At 49.3% G+C, this 24,980-nt stretch overlaps 1 protein-coding gene across 3 annotated transcripts in view; it reads right to left on the minus strand.

Annotated features, from left to right (window-relative positions):
• Dennd1a (DENN domain containing 1A) overlaps nt 1-24,980 on the minus strand; it is a 463,593-nt gene that overhangs the window by 16,944 nt on the left and 421,669 nt on the right. For 2 of the 3 annotated variants that reach the window (XM_090330611.1, XM_090330612.1), the window contains exon 20: nt 1,951-2,039. In XM_090330611.1, coding sequence (XP_090186737.1) covers nt 1,951-2,039 — 89 coding nt within the window. Of the gene's footprint in view, nt 1-1,950; nt 2,040-7,997; nt 8,055-24,980 lie in introns of all 3 variants that reach the window. The other variant, XM_090330613.1, reaches the window with a different exon arrangement.

Consider the following 24,980-nt stretch of genomic DNA (forward strand, 5'->3'; position numbering starts at 1 on the left):
TTGAAATTCCCAGTGCAGATGAAGACCCAGGATTCAGGAGAAGCCAGGACAGATGAAAGGGCCAGCCAGTCCGTATGCGCAACACAGAAGCGCCCCGGACAAAGGCCTGTTTGGCTTCAGCTCCTGTGTGCCGGCACTTTCGCTTAAGTCTTCTAACACAATGCCAACAGATTGGTGGAGCTGGTTCCGCCTCCCTCCCCCGAACAATATTTTATGAGGAGTCTGTTTTATTAAAATATTTTCCGCTGGATGCTTCCTGTGTTTCAAGAAGTTGGTCTTGCCAGCTGGAGCTGATGACAGTTGAGAAAAACACATCCAAGTGCTGTTGTGACATGGCATTTGGAAGTGGAGGAGCACGAGGGGGGGGGCGCAGGGTGGATGGCAGCATGGAAGAGACGCAGGAAAACACCCGGGTGGCACCAGAAATGTCACTGACATGATGGGAGCACTACTTCCCCTCCTCCCCACCAAGAAAATGGGAAAAGAAACCCTTGCAATGACGTCCTGCAATACACCTCCCTGCTTCTTTGGGGTCTGAGTTGCTCTGAGGTGGCGTCCCAGAAGACCTGTCATTTGCCTCCTCTCTGCTGATTTACCACTTCCTCCTCCCCTGAACCCAGCCCTATGCCCCTGCTGGCTCATCTCAAGCCTTAATGTCTCCTGAAAAGAAAGGTAAGCGTATTGCAAGAGGAAACTGACAGTCATACCCACACACCTTAGGAAGTCACCAGAAAACATACTCAGAAGATTCAGCCTCTGTCTGGCAAAATGGTCCAACATCCTGAAGAATCTGGCCACACAATGGACAATGCTTTTCCATAAAATGGGGAGTGCTGTTGGTCTAAGTGTTCTACACAATGCAGTGGTGGTCTGGTTTAGCAGCTCCACCTCTATAGACCAGGGCCTATATCCCAGAACAGATACAGTTGCAAGGAAGTGACTCTAAGGAAAGACTTTCCCTCCCTCAGGAGAAATCTGCAGGGCTAGAGGAAGTCAGGAGCCATGCAGCCTTCTCTCCACAAGGGGGCAATCATCCTCCACCATCGGGGAGCTGTCTGGGCCTTATTCCCCATTCCCACTGTCCTATTGTGCCAGGCACCAGTTAAGTCTGTACTAACTTCCGCAGCCTTCTCTTCCAAATCTCACATATTTGAACAGTACTAGGAAGGTACTCATGTGGACACTCCCCTCCCCCCCCACACCCTGAACTTCTAGGCAAGTCTTAATCAGTTTCTGGGTTAGACATTTCAGTTACACCTTTTGGCTAGGACATGCCTTTTTCTCCTAACTCCTTTCCCTGAGAAATGTTCTGAAAGCGGACTCTTCCTGAAGGGCCCTCCCTTTTCCCCTCAAATGAATGAATGAATTAGTTATTTATTTTTCGGATTTCTCCAACAACTGCAGACCAGGATGAATTTGTACACTTTCTAAAGACATCGCCGGAAACCAGTGAGTGGCTGCGGAGCTGCCTGTCATGGGAACAAAGGGAAGTAGCTCCGGAGTGGGGTTTTGAGCCCAGCTGCTTGGACAGCTCAGCCTCTGTATACATGGCTTGTGGCCTGCACTCTTGTTCTCCTCATCTCTCTACTGGTCACTTGGGATGTGGCTGATGCAGGTTCTAGGCTAGCTCCTGGACACATCCCAGAGCCTGCCCAAGGAGCCCCCATGCACGCCGTGGCACAAATGAGAAAGGCCCTGAGCAAATGTTTGTGTGCATAAATATGAACAGCATCCTATCAGACCTAGGAAGAGGATAACCTGGTTATATGGCTGCCCTTTGCCACCAGGGTGCTAACTCATCTGTGAATCCTATGTCTCTAGCATAAGAAGCCTGGGAGCTTCTTCAGGTCTTAGTGCCCTTTGGATCTCACCACTCTGAATTCAGAGAGTACAAAGTCCTGGCACTCCCAATGTTCTTCCAGACAGGAGAAAGGGGAGAAAGGTACTCACTGCTCAGGGCTGGAGACAGATGTCCTCCGGCCTTCCATGGTGATATTGCTCTTCGGTCTCTTGACGACATGTGGACGGGGTGGACGCACCTAGAATAGGCACAGGGAAATCCCCAAGGAGTGAGTTGAGAAAGCCACAGAGGGACCTCATGAAGGTTCAGCTAAGCATCTCAGGAAATGTTTGGGGATCTTTAACACGCAGGCTATGAACAGACCTCTCATCATGGAAAGACCACCACTCCATGTGCTGAAGATAAGATGCACGGTCGGGAAGTCTGTGGCCCATTCAGATCGGAGCAGCTCTCTTCACCTGCAGGATGGGACAGTCTTGCCTCCTTGGAGGACTGTGATGGTGGCTGAGAGGGACTTTGCTCTTTTATAGCCAAATCCCATGGTTTATTTTTCCTCTCCAAATTCGAAGGGGGAAATGTAAATGCCATCACTTCTGATGGAAACCGTTCTGCTTCCCAGGGTATCCCTGTGCTAGTCCTCCAGCAGGGCTTGGCTAACTGCTGCTCCTTGTGTGGTCACACTCATGGCACAGACCTGGCCTGAGGGCACTGGTGCTAAGGAAGTGGACAGCTTCCTAATCCTGCAGCTACAAGCCCAGGTGCCAAGATGAGTTATTCTAAGCTGCCACCTCTGAAAACCCTGAGAAAAAGATGCCTCCCTCCCCATGAGAGATGGGTGTTGGACTAAGCATTTCTAGGTATGTTTAGATGAAACTCATTTGGTTTAGTCAGCATTCCACAGTACCATCATCTCTGACCACCTCCCATGGTGGAGAGGGGCAGGGAACGCTCTAAGCTAAGAAAGTCCCTCTGTGCATCCCACTGACAATAAAAACAGCCAAACACTGAGGGCAGTGCAGAGGGTTTACTTTCCCGGCATACTCAAGGCCATACTTGCTGAGTTTCGAGAACAAGATGCGGAAAAGAGTGTGCATGAACTCCTGGTTGCCCTTTTACTCAACACCTCCGCTCTTGGCGATTTGCGGTCAACACAAACACAGTGGCTCAGGAGCAAGATTACAGAAGCTGGCCTCGTCCAACATGAGTCTTTACAGGGTCCTCAGGCCCTCAGGCTTGCACATGTCTGATCTAACCAAAGTTTTTCCTGTAGAGCAGCCAGTCTGAGCTCAGTTTTGTTTGGCAAAGCAGAGAGGTGGTAAAAGCCAAATGCATTCCATCAAACCTGCCGTGTCTTCTTCCATGGATCTATTGTAAAGCACAGGAAACACCCCAAGGTGGGTCTGCTACATACTGAGGGCTTTACAATGACAAGGGAAGAGCAGGGTATTTCTGAGTTAGACACTGGATCACAAGGTGATCTTATCCCTCTTATAACTTGTGCAGTACCTGGTATGTATTTATAATGAGAAATCAGCAAAGTTTACAGAAACACAATTGTTACATGGAGTCTAAGAGGGGCAGAATACTGCTACTATTACTGTCACTTTTTATTTTTTGTCATTTGTGGGACTTGAATTCTGGACCTAGGCTCAGAGTTCTTCAGTTCAAGGATACCACCCTACCCCTGGGCCTGGGCTTTGTCCCTGAGCTTTTCAGCTCAACGCTACTGCCCTACCCCTTGAGCCACAGCGCCACTTTCCATTTTCTGGTGGTTCATTAGAGATGAGTCTCATGGACTTTAACTTTAGTGCCTGGGCTGGCTTTAAACTGCAATCCTCAGATCTCAGCCTCCTGAGTAGCTACGATTACAGGTGTGAGCCACGGTGCCCCGCTACCATTATTAATAGAAGAGCCCCTGCCATCCCGCAGACATTTGGTCCTCACTTCCTGAACAAATAAATGAATACATTCACCCCTACTCTAACTCCATGCTGGCTTCCCCAGGGCAGCCTGGCTCCTCCAGCCTCTCCCCACAAAGGCGATGCAGCAGCGGGAGTGAGGAGCGGGTCTGTCCTCACCAGGGCCCGGCCGCTGCTCAGGAAAGGTCAGACATTAAGCCTGTCAGCTTGTCCTGAGCAGCGCTGTGCCTCCCTACAATAAAGGCGGGTTAAGAATGTGAACTTGTGGCTGAAATGGGGGGATTAAGTTTGTGGCAACTTCAACTGAACTTGCAACGTGGTGAAACATGGGGAAAAAGAACAACAGGAGCTAATTAGACGAGCTGAGCTGTCAGAGCGCCGCTGAATGGCTCAGCGCCAACAAACAAAAGGAATGGGTTGGCAATCAGCAGGATCGATGGAGGAGACTGCTTCATTAGGGATGATAAAACAGACAGAGGAGGGAGAGGAAGGGGGAAGTGTGGGGGAGGAGAGGAAGACACAACGGACCAGAGACAGTCACCCTAGTGGTTACAGACTCACTGGGAGACACACACACACACACACACACACACACACACACACACACACACACCCCTCAATGCTGGGACAAAGCCAGATCCAAACCTCCCAGACAACCACCTAAATACACCAAGGCCTGGTGATGGTGACTTATACATAATCTGACATCATTCACAAAGGCATGAGCAAGAGGTAAAAACACAAACCATACATGCACACACACACACACACACACACACACACACACACACACACACACAGAGAAAGAGAGGCAGACTACAACCAGACACATAGGCAACAAGGTTTAATTAGGCCTGAATCGTAAGATGATGCAGACAAGCCCCTTCTGGGATGGGGGGGCTGGGTGGAGGGAGGAAAGCCACCCACACACACAGCCGGGGCGGCTGGCCCACCACAGCTAGGATCCTAGTGGTGCCGGGGGAGAAATGCTAAGCAGGGATTTCCAGCTCTGTTCGGGGGACCGGAGGGGAAAGTTGGGAAGCCAGCCAATTCCCGCTGGATTTAAAACCTGAGAAATCTAAGTCGGCAGGGTTAAATGTGCATTGAATACAAAAGCACGAGTACATTTGACTTTAATGGTGAGCAAGAAATAATAAATACAGAGCTTATAAGGCGCTTCACACACAGGCCGACTGCAGCACGCCTCTCTCCTGCGAGCCTTAGCCACGGCCCTTCATGTGTGAGACACCAGCATGGTTTTCCTGTGCTTTTTTTTCCCCCCTTCTTCTCCTCCTTTTAAAGAAGAGAACCCAAATCCTCTGTTCACAACTGAACTCCAGACACATGTGCCAGGCTGCAAAGCTTCCCACAGCAAGGCTAAGTGGCCAGCGGCCACCTGGTTGACCCGGATGAGGGGACCCGGTGAAGGCTGGCTGGGCCAGCAGCTCTTGGTGTGGATGCCATCAGGCCACCTCTCTGAGACCCTCAGGGGAGGGAAAGGGGTCCCATGCCCTAGGCCTGCCTGGCCCCCCCAAGGGTGCCATAGTGACGGCTGGAACCACTTTCCTGAACGCATGCAGACTCCATAGCTCTGATGGCCTGCAGACTTTAGGCCCCAGACTGCACAGATCTTGCAGGGATCCTGCAGGTTCAGGGATATGTGCCTGATTCATACACACGTGTGCTACTCAGGCTACAGACAGGACCTCACTAGCTTTATCAAGTAAGCATCGCTACACTGACTTCGTAGCTAGTACAACTAAGGCTCACGGCAAGCAAGCCAGTGTTTCCTCTAAGGTTATGTGGATTTAAAACCTGGGAAATCGAAGTCTAGGGCAGGCCCTTGGACTTCCAGTGGAGCTGGTCTTCTGAGACACACCATAAACCCAGTAGAAAGGGATCCCTGAGTGCCAGGCTAGTCACTTCCTGCCAGGCACAGGGGCAGCTGCTACCCAGGTTTCTTCAGGGGGTTCGCCTGCCTCCCAAAGTCCTCAGGCATCAGTGGATGGGCCAGGCACTCCCTGTCCTGCACTGGGCCCACACTGGTGACAGTATAGACTCCATGCTAGCACTTTCCAGGGCTTGGGTTTCTCAATGGGTAGCAATCATATCTTGGGTCACACTGACTTCCTGGCTGCCCTGGATCCAAGGCTCCCAAGAACTGAGCTCCCCACTGGCTTGTGAGAGCTGTTTAGCGAGGGGCACAAGGGGCAGGCCTGGCCTCCCTATGGCGGAAATGGCTCTGCTTGCTGTGGGCTAGGGTAAGGACACATGAGGAAACCACCAACCATATGCCTAACACAGGCCTAGACACACTGGTACGTGCCCCCCAAATGGTGTCCTCCTGGGACCTACAGAGCCCTAGAAATGTCAAAATAAGCCTGGCTGGCCACTAAGGAATTTACTTTTTTTCAACTTAAGACTTTGCCCCAATATTAGAGGCCAAGTCCAGCTCCTTCCATTGAGATGGAGATTCCGGGGAGTTTGGGGTGCTGAGGACTGCAGGGTACTATAGCCTGCTGATCTCTGGTAAAAGACTTGGGTTATATAAGCATCTGTTTCTCACCTTTAAAATGGGCAGTGACAATGCCTACGTCACAAAGCTAAACTGAGAATAACTGGGAATGGGGGATGGGTATAATTTTCTTTTTAACCAGTCCTGGGGCTTGAACTCAGGGCCTGAGCACTGTCTCTGAGCTTTTGGGCTCAAGGCTAGTGCTCTATCACTTTAAGTTACAGTGCCATTTCTAGACTTTTAAAAAATAGTTAATTAGAGATAAGAATCTTATAGACTTACTTTCCTGCCCAGGCTGGCTTTGAACCATGATCCTCAGATCTTAGCCTCCTGAGTAGCATAAGCCATCAACACCTGACCAAATGATTTTTTTTTAAAAATAAAAACAGCAAGTTTTAAGATGTAAAAAAAGATGGTAAGAACAAGAACTGTTACTGGATGCTAGCCAAGGTGCTCTACAAATTATCATCCACTTTCGTCTCCATCAAAGATCTCTAAGAACGGGCCTGGTACATAGAGCAGGTGGTATAGAGAGCTTCAGTGCTTGTCCAGGGCCACACAGCCTAGCTCTGTGCTGTAAGGACTGTACTGAACACTCTCTACATCACGCAAGGTTCACCCAGAGGGGCTTCCCCATCCTCCCAGTGGTCTTTTTGCTGCTGTGCCATGTCTCAAGTGACAGTGGGAAGGCACACTTCAGTCCCTTCACAGCCATGCTGACGGGGCACAGGATAATCCATCCTCTCATGTGGTGGGAACTGTGGACTCCAGACAGCCACAGATAAAGACATTGAAGACCTCCGGCCCTGCCTACAGCAGTCTAACTCCCTCACGTGGTGGGGAAGGAGAGGAGGTAGCACCAGAAAACACCGGCCTCCATGCAGAGAGCAGCTACAGAGAGAGGGTATGTGTACTGAAGGCAGAGACACGGGGCTTGGTCATGGGTATTGCCTGGACTCTGGCATCACAAGATGGACCTGGACAAGTGTACCAGAAGGGTGGGAGGGGCTGGGATGTCAATACATGAGGGTGCTTTGGTGGTTCAAGGTCCCTGGTGCTTGGCCACAAGAGTGGTGGCAGGCTAGGACAGTAGACAAGGAAACTATGCCTCAGTGAGTCATCATTACCAAACAGTGCAGGCAAGTTTTCTAGTATAGGCAACTATTGGTGTTATTATTATGCCTCAGTACAACCAGTGTGAGCATACAAGGAAACAGGATTCACACCCAGTATCTGGCCATGCTCTTTCTTGTGAAAGTACCTGGACGGGCTCGCCCTGCATCCCACCACACTCTCAGACATTGGTGGGCTTATCACTGTCCTTATGAGTTCCCATCGCTATGCTTCTCCTCTCTCGGGGTGTGTGTCCCTCCTCCCACCAGGTACATGAAATGCATCTCCAGACTGAGATCTGGCAGCACGAGACCCCCGCTGCCAGGCTCCGGCTTCCTGTGTGAGACAGCAGCACAAAAATACAGCTCACCCTGAGATGCCTGCTCACGTGACACACATGGCACACCGCCACCCCGGCTACCTACAGCTCAGACCTGTGAGTCAGTCAAGTGATTCAGAAAAAAAGGAGAGAGAAGCCCAGAAAATGCAAGTTCAAGTTCATGCCATACAGAGAAGGAAGCGGAAAAAGCCCACTTCCCGGTTTCCTTGAGCCAGGCAGGGGAGGCCACACTCCCGAGGTTTAGTGAGGCCGGGGTAAAGGGCTCAGGCAGTGTTAGGCAAGGAGGGGGCACGACCACTAGCTACTCACGGGCCTCCAGCGCTGGATCCTGGGAGGCGGCGGCCGAGTAGGACGAGGTCTTTGTGGCTGTATTAAAGTGGAAACTTGAAACATCAGTACACACTGAGAAGATTCCATGCATCTCCATACACCACTCGGAGAAAGCTTCTGGTCACTCAGCCCAGAGCCAAAGGTCTATCACTGATGCCTCTACTTCCTCTCCCTGCAGTGTCTATTTTCTGGGGCCATCCCCTCAGCTAATTTGTGTGTGTATGTGTGTGTGTGTGTATGTGTGTGTGTGTGTGTGTGTGTGTGCGCGTGTGTGTGCCAGCCTGACCTGGGGTTTGAACTCAGGGCCTGGACACTATCTCTGAACTTGTTTTGCTCAAAGCAAGTACTCTACCACTTGAGCCACATCTCCACTTCTGGCTTTCTTTCTCTCTTTCTTTCTCTCTCTCTCTCTCTCTCTCTCTCTCTCTCTCTCTCTCTCTCTTTCTTTCTTTCTCTCTCTCTCTTTCTTTTTTGGTAGTTTATTGGAAGTAAGAGTATCATAGGCTTTCTTGCCTGGGCTGGCTTTAAACCATGATCCTCAGCTCTCAGCCTCCGGGGTAGCTAGGATTACATGTGTGAGACACCAGTGCCAAGTCCTTTGGCTAAATTTTACTGCTGGCCTTGGTTTTGGTATGGATTAGTGATGTCATCTCCTGGCAGGGCCTCCTTTCCCAGTCTCCAACGTTTTTCACACAGGCCAAGGGGGTCCTTTTAAACTTCAGTACCACCACACCACATTTAGCTTCAAACCCTCTAATATCCCCTACTATACTGGGGTGATGATTTACCCTGGGATGGTTTTCTACCTCCTTCAGGACCTGGCCACTGCTGTATCCCACCCAGACCTCTTATCTTCCCTGGGAAGAGTCCTAAGTACTGCCTGGCTCTTGTGCTTTGTCTCCTGCCTGCCTCATGAGAATGAGCTAATAACGCCATCCCAAACAGCCTGGCAAGCAAGACTATGATTGTAAAGTTCCTCACCCGGTCCTCCCCTGCCTATCTTTAAAGATGTTCCCAGTCGCTGCAGAAGGCTGTAAGAAAACAAATACCTGGACAACAGTTGTCTATTGAACGAATATAGCTGGCACAGAATTCTTGACTTTTGAAATCAGAATTTGAATTGGAATAATACAGCACAGATTTCTTAGTTCTCTCCTAAAACTTTTACCTCCAAAGCCATGCTTTCTCCTTTAAATAGTCCATTTAGATGCCTGAACAAGGACTGGAGATGGGTAGGCAGTGAAAATTCATACAAGTCCAAGACTATGAACCCGAAACCCCTGCTAGCTTCCAGTTCTTTCCCACTCATTCAGTCACTTAATTCCCATGAATATACCCCCATTTGACAATGACTAGGCCTGCAGCAGCCAACACAAGAGCCAATGTGCACCTGTGATGGCTCCAAATGAAGATGCACTATACATTGCAGAGATTCAGTATTATTATTATTATTTTTTTTTTTGCCAGTCCTGGGCTTGAGCACTGTCCTTGGACTTTCTCAAGGCTAGAGGTCTACCACTTGAGCCTCAGCACCACTTCCGGCTTTTTTCTATATGTGGCACCGAGGAATTGAACCCGGGTCTTCATGCATGCTAGGCAAGCACTTTAACCACTAGGCCAAACTCCCAGCCCAGATTCAGTATTATTTAAAACTGGGTGCTGGTACTCATGTCTGTAATCCTAGCTACTCAAGAGGTTGAAGTCTGAGGTTTGTGGTTCAAAGCCAGGCTGGGCAAGAAAGCCTATGAAACTCTAGCTCCAAAAAGTCAGAAGTGGAGCTGTGGTTCAAGTGGCAGAGCACTAGCTTTGAGCAAAGAAGCTAAGGGAAGCTCAGTGCTCAAGCTTTTTTGCTGGTTACTTTGGAGATGATAATGTCACAGTGCTCTGGAAGTGGCCTCTCGGGTCAGACAGTTTAGGACAGAATCTCAGCGGCCCCACCTGTCCTCTAGTTGACTCTGGTACATGGTCTGGCCATTCTGACATCACCTCACTGTCCCTGTCTATGGAGCTGGTGCAATGGGTTGCACTGGAGATTCAGTGAAAGGATGCATATCAGGCTCTTACACAGTACCACACTGAACAGTAACTAGACATTCATTAGCAGGGTTTCCCATGTCTAGCCTGTCCTCCTCCCAAACCATCTTGTATACTTGTTTCCAGTTTCCAGGACTTAAGAAAACACATAACCAGCTTATCTCAGGGGGTGATTTCTATCAGGAAATGTGGCTCTGAGACATGTGCTAAGGGTGAGCTAGCTAGACAAGTCTGCTGTCTGGCTGCTTCTGGAGATTCACAATGCCTGTCAACACAGCAAAGGCTGATGTGTTTCAGCAATGAAAAAAAATCCCACCCAAGCCAGGAAAAAAACAACAAAAAAACACAAACTGTGCACTCTTTTTAAGAAGTTCTGGCTGGGTGCCAGTGGCTCATGAATGTAATCTTAGCTACTCAGAAGGCTGAGATCTAAGGATTACGATTCATTCCAGCCCAGGCAGGAAAGGCCATCAGACTCTTATCTCCAATTAACCACTTAAAATCTGGAAATGGAGCCGGGGCTAAAAGTGGTAGAGCAAAATGCTCAGGGACAGTGCCCAGGCCTTGAGTTCAAGCCTCATGACCATCATTACCACTGCCAACAAAAAGATCTGTACCACATGCTGGGGGCTGGGGGCTGACATCTGCAATCCTACCTACTCAGGAGCTTGAAATCTGAGGATTATGGTTTGAAGTCAGACCAGAAGAAAAATATGAAAGACTCATATCTCCAGCAAAAAATCTGGAAGTGGACATGTGGCTTAAGTGGTAGATTGCCAGCCTTAAGCAAGCAAACAATTAAAACTAAGCAAGAATATGAAGCCCTTTCTCTTGTTTATTTGTTTAATTTTTGGTAGTGATCCTAGGGCTTGAAATTGGGGCCTGGGCACTGTCCCTCAGCTCTTTTGCTTGAGGCTGGGGCTCTGTCTCTTTTAGCCCTGGTGCCACTTCTGGGTTTCTGGTGGTTAATTAGAGATAAGAGTTTCACTGGACTTTCCTACCTGGGCTGGCTTTGCACTGTGATTCTCAGATCTTAGCCCCCTGAGTAGCCAGGATTCCAGGCATAAACTGCAGACACATATAAGTACTACTATTACTATTACTATTACTACAACGACGACGACGACAACGACGACGACGACTATTTCTACTGGGTCTATCATGTGGCTTGGCACATGATAGGCGCTCAGCCAGTGATTTTTGGCTTAAATTTCCTGGCACAAGAAAAGTTAGTCCTCCCGAATCTCTTAAGTAACTTTCTGTCCTGCAGATGTGCTGGTTCTTTTACAATAGCAACTATAAATGGAGCAATAAAGCAGTCCTTGGCCATACCCTGTCCAGAAGTGGGCTGAGAGAGCAAGGAGAGTAACATGGAATAGGAGTCTAAGTGGATAGATAAAAACAAAACCCCACAAGAACAGCCTAAATTTTCCCTATGGGCCCTCAGCACGGAGGGTCCAGTCAGAGGACCCAGAAGAAATAAGCAGGGAGAAGCAGTTGGGCTTCCGAGCCCGAAGCACATGCTGATACGAGGATGCTGGGCAGGTACAGCTTCCTGGGGTGGCCACTAGGAGAAGAAGGGGGAACTCTTAGCAGGAGGTGGCAAAGAACCCCTGGGACTGAAGGAGAATGAAGGGAGTGGTTGCACCAATTTTCAGGATGCCCCATCACTGAATGTGGGTGCTGGGACTGGGGTCCAGCAAGTATCTGCAGGGGCTGTGCAATGGGGAGAGAGAGGTAGGCTGCTCACCTGTAGCTGCACCCCCAATGATGCTGGGGTGGCTGCCTCTCGGGGACACTCATGTGGGGTATGGAGTTAAGTACTTTGTCGAAGGAACTAGAACGGATCATAGTGGATGCGTGGTCATAATCTGGTGGGACGAGGGGGTGAAGAGAGAAGCTAGGGAAAGACCACCTCAAAAAAACAAAAACAAAAAGACTTCTTTCCAGAACTGTAGCCCGAGTATCTGGGAAGCTATACTTGACACTAAGAGAACATGACACCACAATAGTGTAGGTAGAGCCTGAAGAGAATGCAGAACGCCTGTAGTTTCTGCCAGGACTTAAACAACAGTCATCACTGTGAGCTTAGAGCTATCCCATCTCCTTGAGGCCAGCCCTGCGGGAGGCTCTGTGCACCCAAGCCCATGACCAACACCCAACCTTGCTGTCTTCCTGGTCTCAGGGGTAGTGTGCCTGTAAGTATCCTCTCATCTTCATGAATATTTGTGGGCTTAGACTCTAGACTTAGACTTTGAGTTATAAAGACATGGACCCACATTTTTCTGGTTGAGGGCAGCAATGGCTCCTCCATGTGCCTGTGACAGCCACACCGCTCCAAGCCTCACTGAACCTTCTGGAGCAGGAGAGGCTTCCCTGTAGCAGCAGGAGGCCCGGGCTGTGAGCCTGAGGACAAAATGAGACCACCTGATCCTATCCTCTCATCAGACTCACGGGTATCCCTAGAAAAATCCTGGGAACACCAGGACCTTGTTTTCAAGGTGTGTGCTGTCAGCTAGCCTCTGTTGAAGGATCCTGAAACTTAACAATAACCTCTTTCATGTATATGATGTGTTCTCCTCTCAAAGCATTTCTGCTTCTCATCTTCCTTTTGAGCCTCACCTTCCCTGGAGAGGCAAGTTGGAAAAGGATTATTTCCATTATGGGCTGAAAATAGTATACCCAGAGAGGTTAAAAGACTAGTATGAAGTCATACAGCTAGTAGCAAGAACTAAAACAAGCAGGTTTTCTTAGTTCAGTGTGCCAGGCTTGTTCAACAAAATTTCTAAAGTCATTTGGAATCCTTCCTGACATGATTTTTCTAATCTTGTCCCTTTTATGATTAGAGGTGTATATCTTTCATTCAACAGACAGTGGGTTCTACTGTGCTCTACATCAGGAGCTCATTTGGGGACAAGGTAAGGTAGTCAGGACACGAGGACGCCAATGTCTGAGGAGGTAATGAGACAGGACCCTTCTTCCAGACTGGGGCTGTGTAGATGGCAGGGAGTTCAAGTGCACGGTACAATGGAGACACATCGCTCCAACAAGAGGGCAGTGAGGCTGGAAATAAGAACAGGATAGGACAGGACAAGGACTTAGGAAAAGACTAAGGGAATCAGATAAAAGAGGGTCTTGAATATCAAGCTAAGAAGTGTGGGTTTTCTTTCAGGTCAGTGGGAGACAGAAAGAAATCCTTGCTGGGTTGGACACCCTCCCCTGCTGTGACACCTGCTCAGGCTTTCATTGTCAACTAGCTCTGGCCATACTAGGACTGCTGGGAGATGTGACCACAAGTAGAGACACTGTAAAGTACGATTGACATGGATGTTCTAAAGGAGAGAGGAACTCTTTGGCCTATATAGGTCTGGTCTAGCCCTCGGTGTTTCTATCTGTCAACCACGAAAGCCAGGTGAGTATTCTCATTGGATAGGAAACCCACATTTATGAGGACAACATCTGATTTGCAGCTAATTTGTTGATGCAGCAAAACATGGTTTCCAAAAGGTCAGGAGAGTAAGCAGTGTTGGAATATCAACTTAATTACAGAGCGGGTGCTCTGTACAGGGCTGAAGCATGGAAGATGTTCAACTGCCAGGTGCTGACTTGGAGGGCAGAGAGTGTAGTGTACATGGTACACTGCGAGGGCATCGTTAATGCACAGGGAATCTGCAGGTGGTGTGGGCACAGCCAAGGCTCTGCCTACCTGGCACATTTGCTAGCTCAAGGAATCCTCTGGGAAGACTGGGGGTTCTACCCCTGGATTACGAATAAGGGCAGGTCAGGAGTAGCTCAGGGTCACTTAGAGCAGATGATAAATCTATAAGGACGGTCAGCAAGCTCATCTCAATTACCAGCTGGCCAGGGATTCTATACAGGTTACAGGACAGGCTGCTATTTAGAACTGACACAGGGACTCACTCAATCCCCATGGAGGCTGCCTCTGACTTCAACATCCCTGTTAGGCTAGAACCAGCAATCACATCTCACTGTTGGGAATGCAGAGCTCCATAGGCTAACACCAGCGTCAACTGGGACAGGCCAGACTACATCTGTAGGGTGGCGTGGGCAAGGTCCAAGAAGGCAGGTATAGGAGGCCACAGAGCTCAACCAGCTTTGCTGATGGCTGAGGGCTGAGTATGCCAAGCTCAGGGTGGGCTGGGAAGGGGAGGCAACCTGTCTGGGAGGCAGCTCTCTTTCCTGATGGCAGAGAAGGGGACATGTACCCAACAGGACTGGTGTACAAGAGAGCTAGCCTCTGAGACTGGACCCACAGCGAATCTCAATCTCCTGTCTACACTGATCTGAATCATTTCTTCCCTACCAGATGCTACATGGCCCCAAAGAGGAGGCCTTGGACTCTCTGACGGGAAGGTGGAAATGACCCTGGAGCTCCTCAGTTTGTCCTGAGATGCACACCAACTAGATATGCTGCCCAGTATGGAGGTGTGAGAGAATCACAATTAAACTCTGTCGCTATTTAACGAGGGAAGAGTTCACATGGCTAATTTTCCTTGCGAGTAGCCACATCAATGCTCTGACCTGTGCGTGAAACAGACCCAGTTGGGAGGGGAAGACAAAGCTTTCTGTAGCTTTACAAAGGCCCTCTGGGCTAGGAGCAAGGCTCCACTACTCTTTGGGACTAAAAATCTGCTATTATGCAAGGTATGGAAATAAAAGAGGGCTTCTTTTGATATGTTTCCAAAAGGGAGTGTATTGAAGTAATATTTTTGTAGAGTGTTTTCTTTGAAATGCCCAGCCAGCTCTGTCAGGCACAGCTCTCGCCTGTCCCCCAACTCCCGTCATTATTTCCAGTCTTCTTCATCTAGCCTCAACTGGGCTGGTCTGCTTGTTGGGGAGGATCCAATGCTTACCTGGGCCTCAGTATTTCCACAAGGCCATCTGGAGCACACTGGGTCCTGGTGTGATATGGCCCATGCTCTGGGCACCCCAGCAGAAGCAAGGATCCCTGGCCCTGAAGCATTTGTAGAGGCACTGGGCTGTCGTTTGGGGAGACACTCCTACAAAAGGTTGCATGGGAGACCATTTGGTGAACATGCATTCACACATGCTTCTTCATAGGGAAGGCGGGGAGGGTCTGGAGCATCTCCACGGGCTGGGTGGTACTCAGAATTCCCTGATCACTGCTCACAACTCTGGTATGGAGGCTCTGCTGTGATCCACTCAACAGATGGGGAAACTGGAGCCCCTGCCCATATCACACTGCACAGTGTGGATGCTGCTGGACTCCAGTGTGCCCTCCCACTTGCTATCTCCCTGCAAGGTGTCTGAGGGGGGCAGTTAGGAGGGAGGGTGGCCCTAAACAGTGAGCACAGCCACTGATGTGAGGTCCAGGAGAGCCATGTCTGGAGAGGGTGACCTTAGGACACAGGGCTTGCCACTCCACAATAAGGCGTCTCAGAGCCTAGCTTCTCTCCAGCTGGGCCAGCACCCTTTTTGCTGCATGAGTGCTGAGCTGAAAGCCGTCTCAGATTGGTCCTGAAGAGCAGCGCATTCTTCCCCGATGTTGACAGGAGTAGTATTTTGTAGTGGTGCTGGTTAATTTGTAGTGGCATTTGTGGTTTGAAGCCTTGTCAAGATCCCTGATTACTTCCCGCGCAAGGAGCTTGGCTGACGGGGAAGTTCACATGCTGAACAAAAGCAGCCAGGCAGCTGGGAAGGATGGCTGTGTGGCGGCCTGGTGACCCTAGCTGCTTCGGGGAGTGCAGGAGGAGGGGGGAGGAGGAAGGCCAGCATGGGGCAGGGGAGGGAGCCCTTTGTTTTTAGTCAGTGCAGGTGCACAGTCTGAATAGGTGGCATTCCATTGGTGGCTGGAGGCTGGGTACCAGATGTGCTGGTGGCTGGGCAGGGAGCGTTGCTGATGTGTGCCATTCTTTGCCCAGAGAGAAGCAGGAGGCGGGCGCCTTGCTGCTACCTACACTGGGATGGCCATCTGGGATTCCATCAAGGAGCCTCAGTGGTGGTCTCAGGAGGTAGGGGCTCAGGGAGGTGAGAGGAAGGGCTTCCAGATGTTGGCAGTGATGATATCAACAGGGGCTACTGTGTTTTGGTACTTGATATGTGCCAGGCCCTACGCTAGTTCTGTGTGTGATGTCTCTAATCATCTCAACAACTTAGAAAAAAGGTGCTATCCTTATTTGACAGATAGAGAAACTGAGGCCGTGTGGCTCACTGACTTGTCTAGGGCAAACCTCACGGCTCATAGCTGTCAGAGTCACAGGTGTGCCCTGAGACCCAGCAGCAAAAGGCAGAGGAGGAGGTACACCCGCTTGATCCTGAAGGCCCAGCTCTCCCTTGCTGCAGCTTCCCCGCTGCCATCTTTGGAGCTGTCTGTCCTGGGGTTCTGGACATACAGAAGGACTAGCCCTGCAGCTGCCTATTGCTGCTTGGTAAAGGTTTGCTCAGTGCATCAAGGGCCAGGGCTAGCTCAGCAAAACTAAGACTAATTTATCATCTTGGAAGCATGTCCAGCCTAAACAGTATGCTACCAGGAAATTAAAATAAAAACCGGCTCCTGATTCTGTGGTGGTTCAGATAAGAACAGCCCCCATCTGGAAAGGAAGTCTGGTGATCCCGCACAGGCCTGGTGACTCCCGCAGTCCCCACACTGCTTTCCTCACCACCCGTCGCCCAGGGGACATGGACAGCCCCGTTCTCAACAGGCTGTTCAAGACCCAGGCCTTACCTTCATGAGTCCCTTCTCCCAGCCTGCTAGAAGCAGCCCCTTCTATCCAGTTGTACAAATGCTTGTGCTGTCCCTCATGACATATTTGGAGACCATCAGCCCACCAGTACTTGTCACCCCCCAGGCCTGTGTTCCCTTCCAGGAAAAGTCTCCCCTCTCTTCCTGTTCTGAAGAGTGGCATGCTCCTTCCTCTTCCTTTCTCTAAGAAGGAGAGTCCTGCACAATTGGCTCCTGGCACAGACCTGGCACATGTTAAGTATAAAGGAAACGTCTACCCAATGTGGGAAGCCAGATTCCTGTTCTCAGCAGGCCTTCAACCAAGAAGCTGAATAATGCCACGCCAAATGGTCACTGTGCCCATCATTTGAGTTATTCTGTCCTCAAGACTGGCAACGTTTTGAGGCTTGCTTTTCATCAGGAAAAACTCTCAACCAGGAGATATCCTAGCATACCAGGCTGAGCCTCAGGCCACCCCCCAAAGCAGGAGACTTTTTGAGTGGAATGAAGGTGGTGAAGCGATAGGAAGCTTAGATGTGAAATATCCCAAAATTTCCCCAGTGTGTCTGTTAAAGAAAGACAGTCAGGTGCACTAGACAGAGGGGGAGGTTTTTTTTTCTTCTTCTTCTTCTTCTTCTTCTTCTTCACTGGGAACAAATGGATAGAGAACCTTGGTTTAAAATTCCTGGACCCTAGAATACATTTCTATCTGTGTCAAAGTCTACCATCCAGAGCCTCAGCAGAGTTTAAAATCCTAGCTAATAGGTTAACAACTGTTTTTCTTCAGCTTCAAATGAAGAATATCAGAAGGCTGGGGGAATATGCAGCTCTCCAATTTGTACGGACTGCACACAGCTCCCTGCAACGTGTGTTTGACAGGACTGACATTTTGTACCGCTGTGAGATGGGAAAACGTGTGACATTTTTATTCATGGTGGCGTACGCCCTTGTAATGATCAGCTCTGGTCGATGTGCTTACCGCAGCAGCCCCTGAGCCCTCGGAGAACAAACAAGGAACCCAAGGTGCCAGCAGTTCCACTGCCTTATTAAACACCGCCAGGATCCTAACGAAGACCAACTGCTGGAAAATCTCACTGTCAAATCCTCAAGGACATTGTCAGTGCACAGCTAACTGCATATATTTTTCATTTAAAATACTGAAATCCAGCATTGTGCCATTACAGCCAAGGGGAGGGGCACCTGCTCCAGTGGCCATTCTGTCAGCGGCTTCTTTGGAGTTCCACATGCTAGAGCCAGATGCCCGGTGGGGTTCAGAGCTCAAAACAGGGTGGCAGAAATGGAATCAGCTTTCAGAAAGCCCAACCCTACCTTCGGGGTGAAAGCTGAAAGTTACAGGGCTCTGGGAAGAGTCACTCAGCAAGTCAACTCCCAGGCTCTCTCTGGAAGTCAAAGTGAATCTGCATAATGAGAGAAGTCTCCTCCCTACCCAGACATCTTTCCTGTTGGTGCAACCCATTATATCCTGCACCTCAGTGCTAATCAGCCTTCTGCTTGGCGGCAGACCTCAAGACATCTGCAGGAACACACGGCCGCCGTAGGTGTCACACCGGGGCAGCAGAGCCATGTGCCAGGGTGCCCACCTGCAATCTCACCACGTGCCTCAATCCAAAGGCCTCAAGGTCAGCAGGCAGGAGGACCCCCTCCCTTCGGCGGTCATTTCGAATGCTGATACACACTGATGGACGGAAGCCAATCCCTTGGCAGATCTTCCATAGCTTCCACCACTGTTAAACTAGCTGATTTGGTATTGGCTGTACACTAATATATTGATATATTTGTTTTGTAAATATGTATTATTCATACATTGCCTCCATTTCCATACTCCAGCCACTGATGCACTAGGACACACTCTGCTATTTATTTATGGGAGCCTGGGTGGAAAAGGCCTAATAAGCTGCCTGTGCATAGTTCTTGCAGGTTTATGTGGCTGGCTAAACAACAGGATATTCTCTACCCACGCATAGGTTTGCATTTTATAAAGTTAGTTTAGCATAATAGTGTACATCATCCTTGCTAAAATGACCTGTGCTGCCCACGGAGGTGTCCACTGATGCCCCACAGCCCTGAGGACAGTCCCTTAATCATGGGCTGAACCAAGAACTTCAGTAGCATGCTGTCTGGATGAGGAGAAATGTAGCTAGAGCCCAGTCCTGCACCATTCTACAATGAACATCGCCTGAATAGTTCTTGCCTGAACTGCTTGTAGGATCATTAGTGGTATTCCTGTGTCCCCTACTTTTTCTGCTGTGACCCAGCATAAATGTTCCTAGCTGCTCTTCCCATGGATACAACCCCTCCCCGGTTCTCTGTCATTCACCAACTACGATTCAAACTTTCCCAAGGTCTGGCTATTACCCATCTCTACAGTGTGGCTCCTGGCTCTTACCTCTCACCTCTGGTCCCCACTCAGGTTTCATTTCCTCTGAAAAGTCTCTCTCCTCACTTTCTATCTCTTTATCCAGAAACCCCTCTCCCCTCACTCCCTGGTTCCACTTGATATACAACATGTCTCCTGAGGTCCTGCTGAACCATCACCTCCTCTGAGAAGCCTCAGGCATCCTCAGCATTCTCCGACCAGTACACCTATGTCCACGAGCATTTCTCTTTCTGGGTAGTTTATTGGCTGTCTCTCCCAAATGAGTGCCCTGGAAGTAGGACATGTGTATCACTCCCCTGTGTCTTTGGACTGTGGCCTCTGGGCCATTTCACTGTGTGACAAATGAGTGAAGGAAGGAAGAAATTTGTAAGGCCATAAGACAATAGCTCAAGAGTTGTATCTGGCAAGGAACAAGGCCTAGTGATTTTTGATCCTAAGATGGGGAAGACTTCTTGCTTGTCATCATGGGGAGAGTGATGGAAGGTATGTGGCTGCCAATCTTGGGGGAAAGCATTCTCTCTCCCTCGGGTCGTGTCCTGTGAATCTCCTGGCTGCCTGCGATCACTTCACTCCATCAGGCCTCTCAAGGGCCACTGTGCCAAGCAAGGTTCAGTCAGCCTCCCCAGAAAGGGCAAGCATGGGTTCTCTGAAGGGGTTAAAGACTGAGGCCTTTCCAAGGGGGCCACAGAGTCATGTGACTGATGGGCTGCAATGTCCCCCAAACTCACTATCAACTGTTTCCAGGCCCGGTTTCTCCCATCAGCTTTGTATTGGAATAGGATAACATTAGCAGCTTTGGGGAGAAGTTTCTTTTGTGGATTTTCTATTTGTACTTAAATTAAAAAAAATTTATGCTCTATACAAAATAGAACACAATATTGTGAAAGACATGGAACTGATCAGATCAACAACAAAACTATCAAGTGATGTTATGTCACCATTCTGATGTGATAGCATATGTCTGTAATTTCAGCACTTAGAAGGCTGAGGAAGGAGAATATAAGTTTGAGTCTAGCCTGGACTTCCAAAGAGCCTGACTCAAACCAAAACCAAACCCAACCCAAACAAGACAATGGAAAAGCTATCAAATCTGGGACATAGTCAGTGAATTGTACTGAGCACAATGCCAGGCACAGAACAGGTATTCAGAATGGTATCACCATTCTTATCCATGTTAAGGCATTTAAGTCTAAGTCCCAGGCAGTAGGCATGTGCCTTAAGACAGGAATGAGAAAGTAATGGGATTAAGTGACTCTGACCTCCAAAGCTGTCCTGTCACACTGCTGGACTGTAAACATGCTGTAAACAAATGTCTCAGGATACAGTAGAACTGATGGGAGAGAGTTTGAGGTGGGCTAGAAAGAGGCTGGCTCCCTCACTAGATAGGCCTGGTTTTGATTTCTTGCTCTGCCACTTACTGTATGACCTTGGGCATAAGCTCCTGGGATAATATTGGCATTGATCTTATATAGTAGTTGAGACTGAGATGATGCTGGGGGAGTGGGCCTGGCTCCGATGTAGCAAGTCCACACCATGATGAAAGCCTCCTCAGTCCATCTGACCCTTTTTTATTCTCCATCCCCAGGTTGACCCTGCCCAGAGTATGGGCACCCAGGCAGTTTACCTGTCCATAGGCAGTGCCTGTGGGGCAGGGTTTCCTTGCCTCATCACTGAGTTGACTCCTGGGAGTATCTTGCTTCTGAGATATCATTTATTTTCAATATTTTCAGTTTTATTTCCTCTCCCTTACTGTGATAAACTCCCCACCTTTGGCACTGAGAACTCTAATCTGAGCAAAAGCCTCCTCTGGTCTTGCTGAATCAGATTTCCTGCTGTTGTCCTGCTGGGCTCAATATCTCCCTGGTAGGGGACCTGTTACTTTTTTTTTTTTTGGCTCTGGTTGGACATCTTTCCTGATTTAGGCCTTTCATCATTCACTCATTTACCACTAGGTCATTCCCCTGAGTTTTCACTGGGAGCTTTTCTCTTCCAGGTCCTATGAGGTGCTAAGGTAGGTACTCAGGTCTGGCCAACACTGTCTTGGACCAGGATGCCACCAGTAAGCTAGCAGGAGTGGGTAACACTAGGCTTGGAGAAGTTGAGAAGGTATGCTTCCACACGCCTTGGAGGCTTGGTGGGATTCTATAGGATGGGACAGAAAAGCAAGGACATTCTTGGCATCAGAAGCTGATACAACCCAGAGATTGTCCCTGTATATGGCCTGGGGCTGGCCTGGAGAAGATGTCCATAAAGAGCTGTCAAATCAATTAATAAGAAATGTCTAGAAGTTGGATAAAAGGAAGGGACTATGCCCAATGTGGAGGGCACCTTATCGAGTCCTGCAGGGTAAGCAGGAACTGGGCAAAGGTGGAGGACAGTGAGGCCTGAAGGCTGGTATGTTCTCCTAATCATACAGACTATTGGTGATGGAGAAGGGAATACTCCAAGGCCTCATGTTCTGGAAAGGAAGGAGAAAATACAGCTTGCAGGTAACAAGTCCAGCTCAGATCTCCCTTCCAGGCTGCTATTCTGTAGGCCCAATTTCCATTTCTCTTTGTATATTTTGTTTACTTATTGTTTGGCAGCACTGGGGTGGGAACTCAGGGCCTTTTACTTGGTAGGTAGGCACTTTATTATTTGAGCCATACCTCCAGACTGTGTATGTTCATTGGGCCTTTTTGGAGATCCCTCCTTGGGCTAATAACAATAAGAATTCTCCATTGTAACCAGCTGGGAAAAGCAAGTGGGACTTCCCAAGCCAGGGGCAAGGAATCTGAAACTTCACAAGAAGTCAGATGTCAGACTTAAGAATAGCTGCCGTGTTTAGTCTCTCAGGTTTAAAACCTTCCCCCTGCATCTGAGAGAGACTGAAGAAGCAGCTTCTGCCTGTCCGGGGAAAATGCGCCCTCTGTCCAGACCCTGAAGCAGATGATGAGCAAGTTGTCATGTTGTGGTAATGTCTGGAAACCCAACAGTAAGGAGGTGATGGCTCCCTCATGATGCTGGCAGCAAAACCACCCTGAGACCAAGCTGATTACCATTTAAAACAAATGCAAAGGATACATTGGGCAGGGGAATGGTGCATGACCTAGCCCCACTGCACAAATCTGAGTATTTCACAACTACCAGAGATTAAGGAGAAAGAATGGCTGTGGAACTGCGGGCTCTCTGAAATGAGGGACCACACTGTCACCTTCACTTTTCCACACATGGCACAAAAGAGCCGTCAGTGATTACTTGCTGGACACATGATCTGGGTACGTGGCTTCTTTCCTCACCATTCCTTGCCCTGAACTGCAGCTGACGCTGTCTTTCTCCATCCCTGGTAGCAACAGACATCCTTTTACCTGGAATACCTGCTTCCTCTCTGACTGGCTGGCATATCCTCCTTTGTGTCGTCCCCCCCACCCCCCGGTCCTGGCTAACATCTGGCCATAATTCTCAGCCCTGTACAGTGTCTTCATTTCAGGACTCTTCTGGGACTCCATTCTCTGCCCCTGACAACAGGACAAAAAGTTGGGACAATGTTTATTGTTTTGCCTCTGTACATTGTCAGGTTGGTTTGGTTTCATGTTTTGATAACAGGTGTATATTCAGGCAGGCTTCTATCTATAACACACAGAAACCCTTAGCCACAATGGGTGGTGAAGAGATGGGTGCATGATCAAAACTGGTTCCATAAGTGAAGGTCATGTGTTGTCTAGACGTTACCAGGAGGTGGTGACATTCCCTTTCCTGTAGGTCCTGCACTCATCTCACTAGCAGGGAAGGCCTGTTAAGAGGGGTACTTGTATAAACAAATACAGAAGGAAAGAAAGTCCGATCATTGGATCACTGGGCACTGATGGCTCACACCTATAATCCTAAATACGATTAATCACCTAAAAATCAGAAGCAGAACTGTGGCTCAAAGCCTGCAGTTAATAAAGTTCAGGGACTGAGCCTAAATGCCAAGTTCAAACCCTATAATAAAAAAAAAAAAAGAAAAAGGTCTAACCAACATAATTTGACATCTAGGCCAAGGTGAAGCTGGTATGAGCTAACCATTTCTCTTTTGGGTCTTATGTCTCTTGCAATTGTATGTATCTTAAATTGAGATTCCCAACCTAAGCCCTGGTCATTGGAGCTCAACTGTCACCCAACACAACCATTACTGACTTCTACTCCTGCTCAGTTTGTATCCTATATTTTCCTCCCTCACCCAGACTAGTAGGAAAGCCCTCCATCTGCTTTCGTGATTAATGGTGGGTTTGGTACACTGAGTCTCAACCAGGTTCTGGACATTTATTTTTGTGCCAACTGAAGCCCAGGAAAGAAACCAAGGACAATGTGTCACTTGTGGCTCAGTATCCTGGGACTTGCTCACCCAATCTGAAGTACTGGGCCTAACTCTCCAAACCCAGCAGGGAGCTGCCATGTTCTCAGAAGAGCTGGGCAAGAACTGCACTTCAGTCAACAATGTGAACCCTGACTACCACTTCTGAGCCGCATACCCTTGGCTAAGTCTCCATGCCCTGCAAGTCTGTCTTCTCCTGCAACCCTTGTGGGTGCCTGGGAAGATAACATGTTTAAGCTCCTGGAATGGCTGCCTCTAGTCCCGACTGGCAGAAACAGAGACCTGTTTCTTCGGGTCTCACCTGTGGTTGGGGAGCAACATAGCACTATGACCCCTGAATCTGCTCTTCTATCAGCCTTATGCCCTACGTACACAAGGGGCTCAACCTGACATTTCAGTGCTCAGGTCCCAGAAGGAGGAGGATCGTGAAGGGAGTCTGACCTTGGCCTCAGCCCTTCTTTAGTCTGGGCTGAATGGAGCTGGTGTAGCTCAGAATTTGCTATACTGAGGCAGGATTTGCATTGGCTTGCTGAGGTTTCTCCAGCGCTTCCAGGCACAGCAGGAGCTCTATTACTTATACAGTGGAGACCTCTGGCCTGGCTAGCTTCCTGAGTTGAGAGGACCCTTTCCAGGGGAGGCAACAAGGAGAAGTTTAGCACCTTTTGTGTTCCCAACTTGGCCTATGAGACCACAAGCTGTTCTCTCCTTGATGGGTAACTTTTCCATTCTGAAATCTAATGTCTCTCTCCCAAGTTGCCAACCTGGCCAACTTTATAAAGCTCTGTCATAGAGGGGTCTCTGGACATCACAGGTTGAGCAAGAGTGAGTACCTGAGTTAAGACAGGCTGGCCAGTCACCGTCCATAGTGGCCCGCCACCAGCTGGGCAGCACGCTGTTTTGGGTAACAGCAGTGGACCAGCCAAAACAACTTTTGGACCTCCACCTACCAGAACAAAGGATAGGGTGCTGTCACAGTCACTCTGTGGCAAGCAGGAAGGCAGGATCAGAGCAGAAGAGCTGCAGGGAATATGGAGGGAGACAAGGATGGGCAGGGAGAGGGCAATGGAAACAAGAGGGTTGGGGGGAGTAGGGAGCTCTGCCTGCCAGGTTCTGAGAGCATGACTGAGGTAAGTCTGGTCATGAAAATGACTTTGGACTATAGAGCTCAATACTCACCAGCTTGGTTACACGAGGGTCAGGCTGCCCAAATCTGCTCTGCCCCTCCCACCCCTATTCTGCTCTGGATTCTGAGTCAGGCTGCATCACTGGCCATCTTTAGCACTGGTTCATGCCACCAGTATCTTTGCCTCCACCTCTTCTGGGCTTTAGCTTTGCTGCTAGGCCAGTTACAAACATGAATGCAGAAGGTCAGCCTGCAGGAGTATGACCCGAGATCATGCATGACCAAGCACACAGAGGCCAGGGCTGGCTGGCAGGCTACTCAGCGAGGCCAGCCAGCTGAGAAAGACATTGCCGTTTACCCTGGGCCTA

This window comes from Megascapheus bottae, chromosome 3 (genome assembly GCF_031878675.1).
Source record: "Megascapheus bottae isolate mThoBot1 chromosome 3, mThoBot2.hap1, whole genome shotgun sequence".
Taxonomy (NCBI): Eukaryota; Metazoa; Chordata; class Mammalia; order Rodentia; family Geomyidae; genus Megascapheus; species Megascapheus bottae.